The 20,998-nt window shown below is 37.0% G+C and overlaps 1 protein-coding gene across 1 annotated transcript in view; it reads left to right on the forward strand.

Annotated features, from left to right (window-relative positions):
- Positions 1 to 20,998, forward strand: part of CPS1 (carbamoyl-phosphate synthase 1) — a 144,369-nt gene that overhangs the window by 93,020 nt on the left and 30,351 nt on the right. Inside the window, exons 22-29 of the mRNA XM_036859099.1 lie at positions 1,016 to 1,157; positions 2,495 to 2,560; positions 3,005 to 3,068; positions 4,774 to 4,955; positions 11,134 to 11,328; positions 11,776 to 11,843; positions 13,588 to 13,663; positions 19,318 to 19,395. Of these exons, the coding sequence (XP_036714994.1) occupies positions 1,016 to 1,157; positions 2,495 to 2,560; positions 3,005 to 3,068; positions 4,774 to 4,955; positions 11,134 to 11,328; positions 11,776 to 11,843; positions 13,588 to 13,663; positions 19,318 to 19,395 (871 nt within the window). The remainder of the gene's footprint in view (positions 1 to 1,015; positions 1,158 to 2,494; positions 2,561 to 3,004; positions 3,069 to 4,773; positions 4,956 to 11,133; positions 11,329 to 11,775; positions 11,844 to 13,587; positions 13,664 to 19,317; positions 19,396 to 20,998) is intronic.

Here is a 20,998-nt window from a genome sequence, read left to right on the forward strand (position 1 = left end):
TGCCCCTAGCTCCTGTAAAAGAGTCAGTTAAGAACCCAGGAAGATCTCTGTGGGTTAGGGCAGACTAAGAAGGCTTCGAGGATGAGCCCTGGCTTTAGCTGACCTATGAAGCTGGGAGCTGGAGAGAAGATGGGTGGGTGACAGGAATGTCAAAGGCATTACAGGTGAGAGAAATAACGTGAGTGGTGTCTACACTGTGGAAATGAGCATGGGGAAAGTGAGGAGACAAATCTGGCTTCAGTGGAAAATAATCATAAAATCAGAACTATCTTCTCAACACAGACAGATATGTAACATTAGTAAATAGAGACAGTTTATGGAGAGGATACCCAGTCTGATGCCGTGTTGGGATGCGCAGATGAAGAAATTCTCAAAGCCCATAAAGACCTGGAACACAGGTCAGACACTGGAGAAGGGGCTACAGATTTGGGAATCATCAACTAGTTATGTAGGATAACTAGTCATTATGAGCCAATGACAGTGACTAAATTTCGGAAGGGAGAGAAAGTAGCCAGATGTAAGCAGGTAACTGAGGATAGAGCCTTGGAGAAAAAACACAGTAAATTGTTGTTGTAATAAAATAGGGTGAGAAGCAACTTATTGCCAGAGAAAAATATCTTTAAAGAATAGAACATCAAAAGGGACATATGCTGAAAGACTGAGAAAATGAAAATTAAGAAAGACTCCTGGATTTAAGAGGTTCTGATTATTTTTGAAAGAGCAAATTCATTAGGACACTTGGTGCAGAAGTCACTTTTCAGGAATTAAGAAGAGAAGAGGGTGCATAGGGTGTGAAAGTGGGAAACCACATGTTTGAGAAAGTCAGTATTGCAAATAGTAGACTTCATAGAGGCTAGACCATTTAGTTGGTTATTCGTGTATTTTTAAAAGGCAGGAGACCTAAGTATGTTGAAGTTGGAAAATAAGGAGCCTTTGGTGATTTTGAAAGTGAATAGTTCACTGCTTCTTATTGTGTTTGGTCTAAACTTGAATCCTCTTTTTCATTAAATTCTAGTGAGTCCATTACAGAAGAAACCCTGAAAAAGGCAAAGGAGATTGGGTTCTCAGACAAGCAGATTTCAAAATGCCTCGGGCTGACTGAGGCCCAGACAAGGGAGCTGAGGTTAAAGAAAAACATTCATCCTTGGGTTAAACAGGTAAAGGAGAAAAGGAGTTTTTCTTTCTTCCCAGGATTCCTTGGGTGAAATGTAGGCACCAATTCATAGAGCCATTTTCAATAAAAAGGGGTGGAATTCAAAAGTGATTTTACTTTTTCAATTGATGCCCATGATGTCACTTATTTTATTCAGCACAGGATTGATTTATGCTTTAAAGGGGAAAGGGTGAAGGGACACTGGGATATAAAGGGAAGAGTGAGTACATGATTTTCTTGGCCTAAATGAAAAAAAAAAATCAAAATGACCTCTCCTACTTTTTGACCCACGTGCAAATATATCTGTAGTAAGAGAAATCCTTAGCATAATAGAAGGACTTGAAATGCCCTAGTGTAGTGACTGACCCTCTTGAAAAGAATAGTCATCTCTCTTGGCACTGACTATTTACAGGGTAATACTTTATTTTAAGTGCCCCATCATTATGGTTCATTTAGTATTCATTGTGTTAGGGTTGGGCATAATGAGCTCATCTAGTATTCATGACAATCACACAAGAATTTTCATAGGTGTACTGTTGTGATTTTTTTTGGGTCTTTAGTAGAAGAGATGCTTTGGCTTAAAGTACCACCAGCTGGGATTTGTCCTTTAAAATCATTGGCTTTTCCCCATGTGCTCAGGGGGCACACACATAACCTTAGGTCTCAGGCTTGATGCCGAATATTTTCTACTCAGCAATTCTTATCTTTCTTCCTTCTCACTTGCCTTACATTAGTTTGCCCTGTCGGCCCCAAATTCTTGCTCACTAAGCTGAGCTCCTGGCCCTTGAGAGCTGAACTGATTTACTCTTTCCAAATATGTTCAATGAGATCTTGTCCTCTTCCCTTCTTCCTCATGCTTTGTGGTATTTATGTCATCCCATCGCTCAGTGCCATAGGTAACTTAAATCCTATGCATTAATTTGCAAACCAAAGACATCCTTATATATAGGTCATTTTGCTTCGATTTTAGATTTTATTTGCAGTTGCTTTAGACAGCTGGTTGGGTAAGTTTTCCTGATAACCAGTTGACTATATGACCACCTTGTTGTCTTCCTGAGAGGTACTATGTAATGATCTGTTGCTCTGGAATGCGTATTGTCATTCATTGCCCAAGTGATAGCTAAATTGTATCATTATTTTTTTCTCCCCTCTCACTTTTAGAATTAGAAAGCAATTGGATTGTACATACCTTTTTCTTGTCTTTATATTTGATAGTAATGGACGTTAAAGGAATATGAATGCAGAACAAAAAAAAAATTCCACAGTATTCTTGAAAAAAAATTATAATAAGGGGAGTAAAAATCCCTATGTATGTAAGTATTTATTTACTTTATCTTGCAGATTGATACACTGGCTGCAGAATACCCATCAGTAACAAACTACCTCTATGTTACCTACAATGGTCAGGTAGGAACTGCCAAATTTCTGTAATGAAGAAAGCTCTAGATTTAGTAAATGGTCCACGTGGGGGAATACGTTTTGTGTGTCTTTGGTTATCTAGTAATAAACAGTGACATCATGTGAGTTGAATGTGATGATGTGTTTCTGTACTCAGTCTTTTAAGAACTGCCCTAAGATGGTGAAATCAAACAAGTGAAGAGATAAAGACAGTGGTTACATGATCATACAATTATGCTGTTTTCTCATGACTATCTAATTAAAAATATTGAATAATTTTTTTTATGAATAAGTAGGGCTTGTATAACACTTTATACTTATGGATTCCCAAAGACTAATAGAGGATGCATATCAGCAAGAGGAAGAATGGGGAAGACACACTCAAAGGACACAGTTTAAATAGAGGGAAGAATAATGTAATAATTTCCACATCTTCCTTTTTTTTTCCCTCAGGAGCATGATATCAATTTTGATGAACATGGAATGATGGTGCTAGGCTGTGGTCCATATCACATTGGTAAAGTGATAACTTATATTTACATAGGCCTTTTCAGTTTCATCCATGTTAATTCCATTATTCTAAGAACTATGTAAACTAAATGCTGTCATAATAAAAATTTTACAAATTAGGAAACAGAGGTTCAGAGACATGTAGCCCAACTTATACAGCTATTAAGTGGTAGAAGTAGGACTCAAATGTGGGTCTCAACCACAGATTCCATCTTCTTTCATTTTATCATGTCATCCCTTTATCATTTTCATCCTCATGAACTAAATTGAGTCTCTTACTGGGGTTGGGGAATGAATTACACTTTGACTTTTTCTCTTCCCGCATAGTTTTTCACAGAGATCTTTATTTGCTCAAGAACTTTATCCATCAGCCAGTAATTATATTTGTAGACCCAGTGTCTGACCTAACATATGACTTGTGTTGACATTAGATGCAAAGAGCTCTTCTCTTTGGGGCACAGAAAGAGTATTACATAATTTAATTAAAACATTCTCACCAGAAATTGTTATATTTCTCCCAGTCACTTAAAACTGAATATTTAATAATGAATCAAGATCTATTACAGTTACAAAGTATATATTTAAATAGACAATGATGTTTCTTAATAAGTATATCTAATATTTTGTCTCTGCAAGGTGTTCTAATATGGAAATGATGAAATATATGATTTAAATGTATGTGGTCTTGTTTTGTTACTTTAAGCATAGTTTATTATAGTTTTTACAATTAACTAAGTGCTTCAGGATATGGTAGTTTGCCAATTTTTGGCCAGATCTTAAAGTAGGTCAAAAGTGTTTATACCTTTGCCACTTCAGTTATCTTATGGCTAAATGGTCTGGACGCCTTCACCAGGATCTACCCTTCTCCTCTCGAAACCTTTCTTCACCTAATTATGCAACAATTCTACATTACTTTAGGGCCTAGGAAAGATTAGCTGAGCTGATAATCAAGTGCATACTTAATTGATAATGAGATTTAACATGCTACTATATTTGGACAACTTATTATTCTGATAAGAATTTTTAGGAGACAAAGTCCTAATGCAAAGGATTAGTACAAATCCCAGAACTTTCAGTTCTATGGCATCCCAGTAGAGGTGATATTTTGAGGCATTTAGGCCATTATTATACTTCAAATTACTTCCTAGAAGGTCGCTCACTCTGCATGGAATGGCCTTGCCAAGCTTAAAAGGATATGCTTGGAAAGGCCAGGGCTTTCCAATCAATCAAGATATGTCAGAGCTGCAAGGCACCTCAGGGATCATTGGGTTTGGCCCTCAGACAGCAGGGTAGGTGGAAGGACTGAAATAAGAACTCAAGTATTTTGATCTCTAACTTAACTACTTTTGTGTACTGAGGTCAATATGTTCACTTTGAGTTTCTTTTCAGTAAATGAAGTTTTTAAAATTATTATTACAGTTATCTCCCATTAACTTTCAGATTCTGAATGCTTTGAATATGGAGATTACCTCTTGCAGAACTTAGCATACAAAACAAGCCAACCTGTCATTGTTTAATTAGTCCCTGTTTTTACTGCTACTAATATAGTGTGCATAATAGATCTCACATGTATATTTTGGAGTTTTAAAAATTGAACTGAAAGGGCATTAGCTCCCTTAGCCTGGACTGATTGGCAGTATATTTCTGCTTCTCTTTGCGTGGTGACTTCAGGCTTCTCTTCCCCCGTTTCCCCAATCTCATGGTCTCTGCAGGCAGCAGCGTGGAATTTGATTGGTGTGCCGTCTCCAGTATCCGCGCGCTGCGTCAGCTTGGCAAGAAGACAGTGGTGGTCAACTGTAACCCTGAGACTGTGAGCACAGACTTTGATGAGTGTGACAAGCTGTACTTCGAAGAGTTGTCTTTGGAGAGAATCCTAGACATCTACCATCAGGAGGTAAAAAAAACAAAGAGAAAAATATATGCAGTGCATACTTTATATATGTGTATTCATGTATGTAGATTTACATTGTAATTCCCCTTAGGAGAAAGAGCTGCCGGGTGTCTTCCATTGTCTCATGTCGTAGTGAAACTCTAAAAAAATATCACCTAGCCTTAGATTCTTGAGGCCCTGGCACAGAGTAATTATTTTTCATATAAAATTCACTTTTTCTTTCTAAGTATTCTAGCTCTACTGAAAATTCTTCTTGGTAACGTGTGCCCGATACATATTAATTAGCACAAGACAGCCCCAATAAATATTCTGCAAAACGATTTAATTGGTCATGTAGACATATGATAAGCAGCCTCTCTCTAGTTACGTGCTGTTGCAGTTTAATGATGACCAGTTCTCAGAGGAGACAGTCGTTCACAGAGGACTGGTTAATTCTTTATGCTATCAGATGAAGCCAGTAGTCTTCAATTTAAAATCAATGAGTTTATTCTGAATGATTTTGGTGCCTTTATAGCTTGCTCTGAAGTAGCTCTTCCATCTCCACTCCAATATTATTGAGTGTATCTTCACTGTGGATTTATATGATCCCAGGTTACTGTAAGTCTGTAGAACAAGTTAGCTTACAATTAAAAAAATACCTACTTGAAAATTTTAGAGTGATGTCCAATAGTTGTGCCTTTTGATGTTATTGTAATTCATTTCCTACTACAGAGAATCATCCCTATGTACAAAATATGGTCACTTAAGGAAAAAAAATTGTAACTTGGAGCCCCAAGACTTAAATTCTTGACTTGAAAATTCATTGATTTTTGCCAGTTATATAAATTCTCTGGGCTTCATCTCTTTTTTTGTTTATGAATCATATGAGTCTTTAAATGTTCTACATGCAGGTACTGTGAAGGCAACATGAGATTTGTAGTTGAGATCACATTGTCAAGTATAAAGTATTGTGCTAGAACAATGTGATGATTTTATTATTGTGAAGAAAAATATAGACAAATTTAAGATTGATGTATCATCATGTTTTTCTATCAATATTTAGGCCTGGCCTACTAATATTGTAATATAATGAAACTAAACCATTAGGTAGAATATACACAATTTTTAGTTCTCTCTCTGACCTGATTTTTCTAATGATTTTTTAATTCATTTTAGACACATAAGTGGGGATCAAAACAAGTACATTCTGCAAATATTTCTTGAATACCTTTTAAAAATCAGGTTCAGCAGGATAGAGAGCTATAAAACCAGGTCCCTACCTTTAAGACATTAAAATAAAACTGGAATCCATGACGTAATATGTGAAAATTTACATAATTGTTTTAAAAATGTTAACAAGCATTACAAGCAATAGCAGCAGGCATTTTACACATAATTAATTATTTCCCCATGAAATGGTTTAAGGAAAGATGAAAAACTTCTACAACTGCCTTTGGATGCAGTTACACATGGATGATAATGAGGTCCTTTTGTTATAACTGAATTCAGTATGATAGAAATAAATAAATTGGCCCTTATTTGAAGCTAATTGGTTTTTATAGTGCTACTATATATAATAAGGTAATTGTAAATGTTATGTTGAAGAACATAAGAACAATATGCCATTGATGTATTCTTTAAACTACCCCACAAGAAATGTTATATATAATATGCACATATCATACACGTATGTACATATATTTGTGTATGTGTTTCCTTGTATAAGGTTGTTGTGTGTCTCCTCACAGCAGGCTTTACAGGCATTGTCTCTCATACCGGGTGTGCCTCAACCTTCAGAAGGCTGCCCTTATTCGACCTTGGATGCCCCTAGAGATTCTGAAGGCACTGAGGCATTCAGCTGTAAATTTGCGGAAAATTGGAAGCACGTCTAAACTTATTTAAAAGCACACATTTGAGTCACTTAGAAGGGCAATAGGCTTTCCCAAGGATACATAGCTACATGGGATGATAGAAAGTATGATAGGTCCCTTGGTCCAGATCTCTTGGTCTAGTTCAGGACCAAGCCTGTTTCCATGGAATCAAAGAAGCACCTCTAAAGAAAACATTAAGGGGAAGTCAGAAAAGTGACATGGCCTGTGAGTAAAGCAGGCTGCTTTGGAGGGAGGTCTTGATCAGAAGTTGAGTGAGAGGAGATACTAGAAATGCCAAAATCTCCTTCCCACTTGTTCTTTATTTTTTTAAGGAGAAAATGTTATAGCGATATATCCCTTTGGCTGCAGACAGTTTTTTTCAACTTTATAAAGAGCAACCCTTTAAACTGAAGTCATTAATTCCTTATGATTGTGCTCATGAGTTCTGCTCCCTGAGAAGAGATTTGCATTTTTATCTTTTATGTTTTGGTGTGTGAGTGTGGTACATATATACAATGGAATATTACTCAGCCATAAAAAGGAACGAAATTGGGTCATTTGTAGAGACGTGGATGGATCTAGAGACTGTCATACAGAGTGAAGTAAGTCAGAAAGAGAAAAACAAATATCGTGTATTAACGCATATATGTGGAACCTAGAAAAATGGTACAGATGAACCTGTTTGCAGGGCAGAAATTGAGACACAGATGTAGAGAACATACGTATGGACACCAAGGAGGGAAAGCCGCGGGGGGTGGTGGTGGTGGTGTGATGAATTGGGAGATTGGGATTGACATGTATACACTGATGTGTATAAAATGGATGACTAATAAGAACGTGCTGTATAAAAACTAAATAAAATAAAATTCAAATATTCAAAACAACAAAAAAATACCAGGCAACATATTTGACACCTTATGATGTCCCTGTCTGATTTGAGTCCTGATTATACAATTTTTCTTGCTTTTTATGATGTATAATTTACTGGGTCATACCCCATAAATATGTACTCTGCTTAATGATTTAATTCTCCTATTTTTAACACCTAATACCATATGTATATGTAGACAATGGTACCTCTGTACCACAACTTGAGTTAAGTGAATGAAAGAGTGACAGACATTAATTAGTGACAGGCAAAACCCACCAGGTGATGCATCACTCTAAACCAGGATTGGGGTTCATTCCTAGCATTTGGTTTAATTGTAATTAAATATAAGCTTAAGAGTCTGTCTGAAATGTTAAAAATGTTTTACTAAAATGCAAATTACTAAAAAATAATGCATGATCAACTTCACTGACAGAATATAAATAGTGGAGGCTTGTAAATTAGAGATAATACATGAAATTACAAAAATCAAGGCTATTTTTTGATGAAGTAAATGCTATTTCCATTAATAAGACAAGTTTTCTTACATTGTATCCTGTCAATAATACAGCATTTAATTTGTTTATAAAAATAAGGACTGACCAAAGTGATTAGTGTCTAAGGGAAGTTGAGATGTTCTCAAATAAATTTGAAGAATTTTCTTTTCATTCCTCACTGCTAAAAATAAATTTCAGCTTAAAGATTATTTCAGAAAGGTTTTTGTGCAGTGATACCTTAGCTTTGTGATATCAGGTTTAAAAAACTAAGAAACTAAGCTGGGTAAAAATACTACAAACAAATCTAGGTAACATCGGTGGAACTTTGGGACACTAATGGAATTACTTTAGGCCTAAAGTATTTGGAAATCTGGGAAACAAATCTGAATTTTAGACTATTTTATTTCAGAAAGTTACTTGAAACTATTTGTGTGATTGTATCAATATGTATGATAATAATTTGTCTGTGTGGGATACCAGATTCTCTTCCCTAAGTCCCTACAAGTTCTGTGCTTGGAGTTGGGGACAATTTAAGATAAAATTCTTCCACAAAACTCTCATCTATTAACTTCATCCCATAAATGTTCTCTTCTACTGAATTATCTTTGCTGTTCAGGCAAAACCTGCACAAACCATCACACCATTACTCTAAAACATTCCTATGGATGTGATTTGTCTTCCAAATGATGGTCTTTATTTCTGGAGGTCAATGACGAGAATAGGGTTTTGCAGTGAATGTTTTTCTATCTACCACTTCCCAAAAAGAGTGTTTTAGAAATTGCTCTTCTCCTAACTTCTAACATTCACTACCTTTGAAACCAGCCAGAAAAACAGGGTTAGCTTCAGATTCAAAGATTTGGTATATTAGGTAAGCATAACTGCTTTACAATATGTAGAATTGAGTTCAAGTAAGTCTGTATTTGCTAGATAAGAAAAATGGGCAAGTCATTTCACCTTCACCAAGCCTCAGTTTATTTAACTGCAAAATGGGGATAGTAATAACTGCCTCAAAGTGATACCATGACCATGAAAGTCAAAACGTCGTCTAGGGTATATAGTAATGTACTTAATAAATAGTAGCAGTGCATATTATTATTGTTTTAAAATTTGTTAATTTATTGAAAAACAAAAATCAATTCCATAGAGTTATTTTGGAAAATATTGATATATTTATTACTTAGAGCCTTTTTATTCAGCTGTAAGTACCTATTTAGTCCCATTGTCTCTGATATTTGCTCATAACTGGCTACTTCTTTAATTTTAGAATTTATTTTGAAGTCTTTCACATAAGAGACTTTTCTATATATTTAATTGAGGAGTTAGTTTCTAGGCTTCTAAAATATTAATGCTGTTAATAAACTAAAAATGATAAGCAAATAAAAATACTATAGGTAAGAGAATAATATTTATTAAAGGTTTTGCAAAAAATGGATATCGAACATAAAAAATGACGATAAAAGCAGTTTAAATGTACTTATAAATATGCAGAAATGTGGACTGTTATTTTCCATAATGCTTACAATGAATTTAAGCACTTAATTGCAGGGTGTTTGCTTGGGCAGTACGTAATTTCTCTTATCAGAGAGAAATGAGCTTCATCCCTTTAAAAAATATTTCAGAATAATTTCAAATAATGACAAAATACCTTTGGCACATATGTATTACTTCAGCAACATTCATTAGTAGGTCATTAAAGCAAACACAAATTACGCCCAGATCAATGGCCTATCAGATATTGTAATATTTTCTAATATAAATAATAATGTCTTATTTATAACTTATAATGTAGTAACACCTTTAATGTTTATTGTCTTATTTGATCTACATACATAGGAACCTTATGAAGTAGGCAGGTATTATCCTAATTTTACAGACAAGAAGATTGAACCTCAGGGAGAGTTTCACAGAGGGAACCAAGAAGAGGAGGGACTTCTAAGTCCAAACCCAATTCCCCACCATCCCTCTTTGGCTCACCCTCACCTCTCTACCACTAGTCTCAAGAAAATTTGGGATTTGGTGGGCTTTTAAGAAAAAAATCTTGGAGTTTTGACTGCTTGTACGAGATTAAGTTTAATGATTCAGGGACTGCTTATAAGGCAAATAGTAAGGAAATAGGAATTAAAATGAGTTCTGGGTACTGTAGACAGGTACCAAGCAGCAGTAAAGGAGACAGGATGTCACAATGAGAGGTAGGATTTAGACTGGACTTTAGGGATGGTTAGAAAATTGATAAGGGAAAGGAGAAGGGAGAAAGGAAACAGGCAGGGAAAGATTACGTGGAGATGAGAAAGCTTGCTGGTGGGAATGCACGAAGGTGGGACGGTGAGTGGGTAGTTTTCCTGGGGCTGACAGGAGTGATCATAGATAAGATTGGAAAGTCTTGATGGCCCCAGCGGTAATGAGTTAACACTATAGCCTTTAGGCAAAGGAAACCTTTGGAGAACTCCGAGTATAGGAGTAACTTGGTGAAGCAGTCTTTTGAATGATTAATCTGAATGTGAAGTGCTGGGGTGGAGAGGAGCCGCAGAGGGGAATGTTAAAAGGAGAGATCTGTATCCGCTTAAGAAATTACAACAGTAGTTCAAGAATTAGTTGATTATAATGTAAAGTACAGGATGGAAATGTTCATTGACTTGATTTTCTTTTAATTGCCACACATGCAAATGTCACACGTTTACATGCAGTTGTATGGAAGTCGTGCACGATAATCACGTGTAGTTGTATGGGAGTCTTACATGGTTATCATGTGTAGTTGTATGGGAGTCTTACAAAGATTTTAGCAGGTAAGTGCCTGGAAAGTCAGGACTAAGTCCGTTTACCTCTTTGTGGCATAACAATATATCCATTGATGGGAATAATGAAAATATCGCAGTCTTGTTCATTCAGCATTCTCAGAAAGGAAACAGAGGCAGTATTAGCACAGCTGTTCATTGTCCAGAGGCTGACATCGAGGACATGTTTTGCAGGCGTGCAGTGGCTGTATCATATCAGTCGGGGGCCAGATTCCAAACAACCTGGCAGTCCCCCTGTACAAGAACGGTGTCAAGATCATGGGCACGAGCCCTCTGCAGATCGACAGGGCTGAGGATCGCTCCATCTTCTCAGCTGTCTTGGACGAGCTGAAGGTGTCTCAGGCACCATGGAAAGCCGTTAACACTTTGGTAAGGAGAGAAACACGAGTCTGTTTTTAATGGTCCATTTTGAAGAGTCATAACCTGAATGTTAACGACTGCAGATGCTAACAGCAGGGCAGAGAGAATGCACTATGCTTAGTGAATTTACTTTAAAGTTGCTGAATTTCCATGATTGCAGTTAAATGCTGGTTATAAACTGATAGGATTCTCATTGATTCCAACAATGAAAAGAAGTTCAAACTATTTTTGAACTAGACTTGATATTTATTGAAAAATAAAAATCAATTCCATAGAGTTATTCTAGAAACTAGAAATTTTATGTATTTTGGTGTCCAGTTTACATTTTAATGGTGTCTTCTGAGAGAAAGAATAAAAGGAGTTGGGTTACCACTTGTTCTAACGATACCATTCTGCATTTTTATTGAATATTTAAAACTATTCATGCATTTTGTTGTTGTTGTTTCTGTTAATTAGAACGAGGCATTGGAATTTGCGAAGTCAGTGGGCTACCCCTGCCTGTTGAGACCTTCCTATGTTTTGAGGTAATATATTGTTTTCTAAAACTATTATTTAAAAGTCAGGAGACACAGAACTGCATTCTGTATGCTAACAGCACTAGGCTTTGATGTGTAGTAATTTGTAAATCCATAGACAATCCCCATACCAACACAGCCAGAGTGAAGACCTGTGCACAGTTCTTCAGCCTAATGCTTTTCCTTCAGGGAGTGACAACACAGTGTCTCCAATCCTACATCTTAGAAGCATGGCTTAGGACATCTCCTTGCCAAATGGAGGAGGATAGCTTTACATTTGAGAAGAGGACAATTTAAAAAACCAAAGAGCAAAAACAAAACAAAACAAGCTTGGGATATGTCTCACCAGCATCTGTTCTCTGATACCCAGAAATGACAGTTTATCTTTGACTGTTGTCAGCACCTTACGATGGTGCCTATGGTTTGAATTTTTTTTTTTTTTTACATCAGATTTTTTAAATAAATGAATTACAATGTTGGAGTACATGGACAGTGTCTTTTATAATAAACTTTGAAACTAAGTTCTGTCATCAAAGGAGAAGTCGTCAATTGTCACTCTCTTCAGATGTTACCACATGTGAAGAGCTACTTCACTGAACAGGGGATAATAAGAGAAACGTAATTTGTTGTGTACAGTTTGAAAGTGTAAATGGAATGTGAAATGGGATCCTTTAAAATAATGAAAAATTTCAAGTGAGGTGGGAAACTTTCCTTTTTCTTTAAGTGACATTTTGTGTAAACCACAGTCCACTACTACTGGACTGTGGAATAGTTATTATACTACTATAATATACTACTATATTCCTGTGGAATAGCAGAATACTACTGCTTCTCTGAGGTATTAACGTAAGTTAATTTAAACAACACAGGCATTTAAGGGGGTATCGCTCTGACTACTGTGCTCCCTCACATCATTGCAATCCGTATCTTTCTTTTAGTTCCCTATACTGTGAATTATCAGCATCATTAAGACCTTAGCCTTCATGTCTTAAGTAGATGAAGAAATTGAAAGCTCTTCAAGCATAAAATTTGCAATATAGTAGGAAAGGTAAAGAAAAAGTTACTTTTAAAAGGAAGTGGAAAGTGATATTTTTCTTCCTTGTTTCTTCCCTCCTGCTTAGTCTTCCTTCTTTCCTCCCCTCCCATCCCACTCTGAAAATGCCAAAATTCAGAGTAAATTGATTTCAGATAGTATTCTTTCTCAAGAATTTGAAAGGACACAGCTGAATACATTTCAGTCAGATACCATACATTATATTTGCAAATGTTACTAAAAAAATTGATTCTTTAGTAACCCAGCTGAGATAGTAGAATGACCTGCTTTGACAGCATACTTGTGGGTTAAGATCAGCTATGGGTAATGAACTCTGAAGACACAAGTTTAGAAAGCTAGATGCTGGGATGAATCCTGTTACAGTATAAGTATTACCTGGAACCAGAAGAGAGTTAAAACAATAGATCAGAAAGGCTGAACCTTGGGGATGTGCCATCGCTAAGAGCTACCATGGTTCTCTTTGGGCATTATCACATGTCTCACCCCCCTTCCTCGTCCCCAACTTTGGGGACTTTTTACTTTGGTTGATTGTCCTGTTGATTACATAAAGTCTCAATGTAGAAAGAGACACCCTCTTACTTAGCCTAGTCTGGAACTAGAGGTTGCCTGGAACTGTTCTGAGAAGCAATCAGTTCTAGCATGCTTTACTTCTGAAGTGGTAAAAGAAACTGACCTCTTTTTTTCCCCCTCCTTACCCAGTGGGTCTGCCATGAATGTGGTATTCTCCGAGGATGAGATGAAGAAATTCCTGGAGGAGGCCACTAGAGTCTCTCAGGTAGTGTCCTATTTCCTTCTGGTGACTTTTACCTCTTCTGTTAATTGCTACCTTGTTTTTATGTTGTTTTTCTTTGCACAGGATGTTGTTATGGTGTTTTTCCTTTTTTCTTCTACCCATTATACTCCTAAATATAGAAATGAGAAAACACATATGCATTTAATTATATTTGGATCCTTAGGGTTAGTGGAAGAAGAGGAAGACCAGTGAATATTTGATCAGAACAGAGATTTATACGATTTTAGTCTCCAAGAGCAAGGCTGCATAAGCAGAAACTTGTCTGTTAATGAGTTAGATGCTGGTCAAGTTATCCGTGGGATTCCCAGCCTCAAGGGCAGCCCAACCATTGTCATCACAAACAAGTGAAGGCTTCCCTGATTTTTAATTCTCACACCTGGAGAGACTTTCTTTGCCTTAGTCAATCCTGCAACTTCAATAGTAAATCCCCTCACTCACCTATTGATTTTTTTCATTTTGGTACATTCCATTTGTAAGTTAATAAAAATGTTTATAATTCTGTGTTCACTCAACCAGCTTTCTCCACTGCCCCAGCTTTTACTTTCTTCTTCGGCATTACCTCAGTGTAATCCATTTAAGATTTGCCCAGTGGGGTTATTGATCTGCAGACCTTGTACTGTAGAGGATAAAAGTAATGTTTTCTTTTTAAAAGCTTTCAAAAGCTAGATAGGGCTAAAAGAAAAAAAAAAAAGCAGAGAGAGAGAGAAAACACAACTCATAGAGAAGAGTTTGATGTTAGGCAAGTGGAGTTTGGAGGGAGCCAAAGAGTGAAATCAGAGGCATTTGAAAGAGGAATAAAGAGCATGGATTGTTCCTGCACACATGAAGCTGGGCTTCGTTTCTGCCTGGCAGTTGCTCCCCAAGGAAATTTGGTCAGTGAAAAGAGTGCATAAGGATAAAGAGTGAGAAGAGACAGAGTATAAAAAAGAAACCAAGTGGATTTTGAATTCACTTTTGTGTGGAAGTCAGATAACTGAGGAGGGACTCTCTCCAAAGGGCCAGTTTTCATTAATGTGCTCTAGAGTGAGATACTGTCCTCTTCTCTATCTCACTCCCTGCGAGGGGTCCTGCCACACTCATCTTTTTGAGAAACCAGCAGCCTGACCCAGCTGGTCTCATGTGAATGATGAGGCAGGTGTTCTCTGTCTGGGACAGTGGATCTTATAGAGCCTCTACTTGGTAGAATATTTTTAAAATATTTTTTTCTGCTAGCAGGTGGATAGAATCCTTACAGGGCCAAAGTTTTATAATAGAGATGTCTTAATGGAGTACTTCTGGTTCAAGTCTCCCCATCAAATTACAGTAGAATCTGGGATTCTCAATTCAGTGAATCTAGAGTAAAACTAGCCCCCACTTAATCATTGATATATTTATGTATCCATTCATATTTAGCACCTGCTATATAATGACACTGTTCTCAGTATCAGGGGTTACATTCATGAAAAGATAGTCTCACAGAGGACTCTCTTTACTAGGGACATCAGACATCACACAATTATAATTAAATATGATGAGCATTGCAATAGAGAAAATACATGATGTTGAAGGAGAGTGTAAAAGTATCGGGGTCCAGTCCCTGAAGAAGGGACTTTTAAATTGATTCCAAATGGTTGATTCAGAGTTAAAAGGTTTACATTGTGGGTGTGAGTAGGAAGAAAGAACAGCGTATGTAAAGGCCTGAAGCTGAGAAAGAGCATGGAGTTTCTAGAAACTGATAAAGCATTCACTTATATGGCTAGGATGCCAAACATGGTGGGGAGTGTTGATTATAACGATGGTGGAAAAGGAGAAAGACAAGGAGCAGATAAAGAGAACCTTGTCAGTTATTATACTGAGGTGGATTTTAGTCATATTTTCTGAATACTGAATCACTATGCTGTACACCTGAAACTAACACAATAGTGTAAATCAACTATACTTCAAGTAAAAAAAAAAAAGAGCAATTGAAAGTTAAAAAAAAAAAGATCACCCTTCTATAGTATAGAGAGTAAAATCTGGGACAAGTCTGAATTCATGGAAGGAGGTTAGGGGGCTGTTGTGTAGCTCAGGGTAGAGATGACAGTGCCTTGGATCAGAGTAATGGTAGTAAAGATGGAGAGAAGTGCAAGTGTTCTAGAAATATTGAGAATGTGTATTGAGGATGTGAATGGATGGAGGTGGAGGGTGAGAGAGGATAAGAGATGATTCTTGAGTTTCTGCCTTAGACAGCTGGATGGACAGTGGTACCATTTATTGAAACAAGGAACACTTAAGGGAGAAATTTTAGAGGGGGAAATCATATATGTAATATTTGACCTTTTGAATGTGAGGTGCCTGTGAGAAGTCCAAGTAGAGATGTTCTGAAAGCAGAGGGTTATATAGAATTGGAATTGAAGATCAAGATCGTGGCTAAAGACAGAGATGTAGATATAGATTTGGAAGTCAATAGCATATCTTTGTAATTGAAGTTTTGAGATTGGAAGCAATCACCTGGGATAGTATAGAGGAAAAGGAACAGTTAAGACAGAGATGAAAGGAATACTGGCACTTAAGGGCTGAGCAGAGAAGAAAGAACCACAAAGGAGCCTGAGAAAGAAGTATGAAAAGGACCCCTAAGGAAAGAAGTGCTTTCAGAGGGCCAACAATGTATAATGTTGCTGAAAGACTGAAATTTATTAAGAAATTTTCTTCCTCAACATATTAAGGGCTATTTCATAAATGTGTTCAATTGGCCAGGATGGAGGTTGCTGTTGTTGCCCCCCTCAGGTCCCCTTACCTGTGGGAGCACCCATCCCCCACCTGCTGAGGTAGCTGAGGACACCTCCCAGCTATACTTCTCAGGATAACTGTTCTCAGTCAAATGGGAGCCTCTGTCAACCAGGAGGCAAGATCCCTCACCTTACCACCATGCTCAAAACGCTGGGCAATGACTGCCCTTTGCCTCAAGATGGGACTTAACTCTGTGCTGCAACTCAGAGCTCCCTCTGTGGTAAGGCCAAATCCAGTCCCCACTGAGACCACGAACTTCCTAGTTTTTTCCTGCTGCCCCATCCTGCTTTTCTCACTCCCTCAATAAATGACTTGAACAAGAACCCCTGTCTTAGGCTTGACTAGAGAGACTAAGACAGCTGTTAAACTTTACCTTTGTTTGCAGTTATATTGTTATTATAATATAGGGAAAAATTCCCACGTAAGTCTCAACACAGCTCTACCAGGCCTGCCAACAGTAAACATCCAATATTTTAAAAAAGAGGAAACAGAGATGAAAAAAATTTTCCATGTCCGATAGGCCTTTGAAGAAAAGGAAAATTTCTTCATTTAATAATAAATTTAAGAAGGGAGAAGCTTATTTATGGCTTGAGACATATATTATATTTATATATTTTGAATTTTTTTATAAAATTTACTTCTATTTAAAATGTTCTGTTAAAGGAGATAAGATATATTACATTTTTTTAACTTTTTATTTTATATTGGAGAATAGTCAATTAACAATGTTGTGATAGTTTCAGGTGCACAGCAATGGGACTCAGCCATACATATGCATGTATCCATTCTCCCCCAAACTCCCCACCCATCCAGGCTGCCACATAACACTGAGCAGAGTTCCCTGTGCTGTACAGTAGGTCCTTTCTGGTTATCCATTTGAAATACAGCAGTGTGTACATGTTGATCCCAAACTCCCTGACTATCCCTTCCCCCCATCCTTCCCCCCTGGTAACCATAAGTTCACTCTGTAAGTCTGTGAGTCTGTTTCTGTTTTGTAAATAGGCTCATTTGTATCATTTCTTTTTAGATTCCACATGTAAGGGATATCATACAATATTCCTCTTTCTCTGTCTGACTTACTTCACTCAGTATGACAGTCTCAAGGTCCATCCATGTTGCTGCAAATGGCATTATTTCATTCTTTTTAATGGCTGAGTAATATTCCATTGTATAAATATACCACATCTTCTTTATCCATTCATCTGTCAATAGACATTTAGGTAGCTTCCATGTCTTGGCTATTGTAAACAGTGCTGCAGTGAACATTGGGGTGCGTGTATCCTTTTGGGCCATCTTTTTCTCCAGATATATGCCCAGGAGTGGGATTGCAGGGTCATATGGTAGCTCTATTTTTAGTTTTTTAAGGAACCTCCATACTGTTCTCCACAGTGGCTGTACCAATTTACATTCCCACCAACAGTGTAGGAGGGTTCCTTTCTCTCCACACCCTCTGCAGTATTTATTGTTTGTGGATTTTTTGATGATAGCCATTTTGACTGGTGTGAGGTGATACTTCATTGTAATTTTGATTTGCATTTCTCTAATAATTAGCGATGTTGAACATCTTTCCGTGTGCCTCTTGGCCATCTGTATGTCTTCTTTGGAGAAATGTCTATTTAGGTCTTCTGCCCATTTTTTGATTGGGTTGCTTCTTTTGATGATATTAAGCCTCATGAGCAGTTTGTAAATTTTGGAGACTAATCCCTTGTCAGTCACATCATTTGCAAATATTTTCTCCCAATCTGTAGGTTTTCTTTTCGTTTTGTTTATGGTTTCCTTTGCTGTGCAAAAGCTTTTGAATTTAATTAGGTTCCATTTGTTTATTTTTGCTTGTATTTTAGATATATTATATTTAATGCATATGCATAAAATGATAAACTCCAAGATAGTGGCCAAAAGGAGTTTGTGTTCAGAGCAAAAAGACGTGTTCAGAGAAGCCTTCAGGGAGGAGGTAGCATTGGAGCTAGGCCTTGAAGGATGGGTTGAAATTTGAAAGATGAAGCTGAGGAGAGAAGGTGGAGTGCATTTGTGGAAGAGAGGCATGGAGACAGGTAAAGGCAGGGTCTGGTAAGAAAACAGCCAGTGGTGCCGGTTGCTGGTGCCTGGGACAGAGGAGAAGAGATTCCTAAACCCTGGAGGCCTTCATTCAACCACTTCTTTTAGTCTGGAAAAGCACCTAGTGATCAAGCTGTGGAGGGCATTGCAGCACTGTCGTGAAGGAACTGAGTGTGGGAAGAACATCAAGAATAATAATGGGCCTGAAACAGCTGAGAGAGGGAGAACATTTTAAGATTTATAAAGAAAAATGTTTGATTTTGCAGTTACAAATGTCACACTTCAGAAGTGATTTAAAGCATGTCAATTCCATGTAAATAATTCCATCTTTGGCCTAATAACACTGAAACAAAATGCTGCTCTCCTTCTAAGTTCATTCACAATTCTCATACAGAGAACTAACTGAGGGCATTGTAGTGCTTGGAAAAGACAAGTGTAGGAAGAGAGAAAAAACCTGAACCAATACTGATATATAATTATAAATAAAATAGAGAGATATTTATAACTCTGGAGACAGAAAAGGAACCTGATTCTGCCCTCTCCTTAGCCTCCTCTTTTCTCTAACTCACCTAGAAGTCGATGTTTGAAACTTCAAAACTCATGTTCAATTCACTGAGAACTGAAAATTGGAGAAAGATTTCCTCTTCCTCACTGTTAGCAGAGAATGACCGTGTTCTTACCAAACAAACTGGCTAATGAGTTTGTGTAGTATGTTGAGCATTGGTTTATTTTTCAAGTATTGCCGTGGTACTGACTTAAGGTACACGATTCACTTGACCCCATACATGTAATTTCAGCTAAAGTTTCTGCCCTTCTGTTTTCCTCGGTGACAGGAACACCCAGTGGTGCTGACAAAATTTATTGAGGGGGCCCGGGAAGTGGAAATGGATGCTGTTGGCAGAGATGGAAGAGTAAGTGCTTTATCTCCCACCCCCCATCCCTGCCTTCCCATCAGAAAGTTTTTCTTGGCAGTTTAGAAACTCAGTAACTCAGATTAGAGTTCATGATTTCTACAAAACAGGTCTCTAAAAATAATGGACAAGCTGCTCATTCAAAAAAATTGTTCCAGTTCACTGACAATTCAGTTCATGTGTCATGGGTATCATATCTTCTGCTTTTCATACTGTTAGAATTTCTCTTTGATGATATTAAAAATTATCATCCTGTACTCGTTCTTTTTGAATAGATTTTCTCTCTCATTTTCTTTTGTCTGTGTATTTCCTTTTTTGTTTCAATGGATATTAGAAAAACATCCAATACTTTTCTTTCTGAAGTTCCTAATTGAATCCCTAGTTTTTCTTCTCGATTTTTCCATCCTTCTCCTTTTTATTGGGTTAATAAAAGCAAAACTAAACAGAGTAGGGTGGGTAAAGATAGTAACAAAATTGGCTTACCATATCACATCTTGTATCACTAATACAATGAATGCCTCCAACTTCAGAGAGACATGAAAGTATGAAGAATTCTTTCCTTTAGTTCTCAAGTTGTACTAATAAGACATGTTAAAGCTTTTTTTGTTTCTTTGTTTTGGTCTTTTTTTTTTTTTTTTTTTTTTGTCTTCCAGATTAACAGTTCAAAGCAAGGTTGTTTCAAAAAAATACTATATATATAGTAAGGATGACCTCTTATCCTATAATCTAGAGTTTAAGCACCCTTAGATATCATTTATTTCAACCCCTTACTCCCCAAGGATGAGAATTTTCTTCACAGCAACCCTGGAAAGTGGTCATTTGCTTTCTGTTTAACTCTTTTGGTTATACAGAGCATAAAAAGTTGTAAGATGACGAATATATTTTTTGTTTTTGCTTTTACTTCTTGGACATCTAATATATTCCTTCTCTTGAACTAAGGTCTGCTTCCCTAGAATTTTCATCCCTGACCTGCTGGCCTCCAGAGTTATGGAGCATATGTATATTCTTTCCCACTTCAACATTTTATGTATTTGAGACTGAGGTATAAGATAAGACGAATGTGATCATACCAGTGTGGAAGTGGAGAATGTAAGACTGGCCTACAGACATTTATGTTTTTTCAAACATTGTGCTGGTAAAGTAATGCTGGTCTGTTGGCCTGATTTGGTTCCATTTTGCTAGGATATGCTCTTGCCCTAAGATTCTCTTAGACCTTGACCATTGCTTATCATCCTGGACTCCTTCTTTTGGAAGTGTTCCAGGTTACTCACATAACTTTTAAACAGTCACACTCAGAAATGGACCTAGTACTTCAGGCATATTATAACTTTTTTTCAGAGTTCAGTGAGGTGTTGCCTCCCCATTTCTAGACAGTATAAAAAATTTGAGCGCTTACTCTGCACTAAATATCATGCCAGACACTGTTTATGTGTTCTCTTTTATCCTTACAAACATTCTGTGAGGCAGATACCATTGTTATTCCTATCTTATCAGAAACCAAGGCTAAGGAGATAAAGTATGTCACCCAGGTCACAGAACTCATAAGTGACAGCAGGAGTACTGGGACTCAAATGTCACTCTGCTTTAAATCGTCTATAAATAT

This window comes from Balaenoptera musculus, chromosome 7 (genome assembly GCF_009873245.2).
Source record: "Balaenoptera musculus isolate JJ_BM4_2016_0621 chromosome 7, mBalMus1.pri.v3, whole genome shotgun sequence".
Lineage (NCBI taxonomy): Eukaryota > Metazoa > Chordata > Mammalia > Artiodactyla > Balaenopteridae > Balaenoptera > Balaenoptera musculus.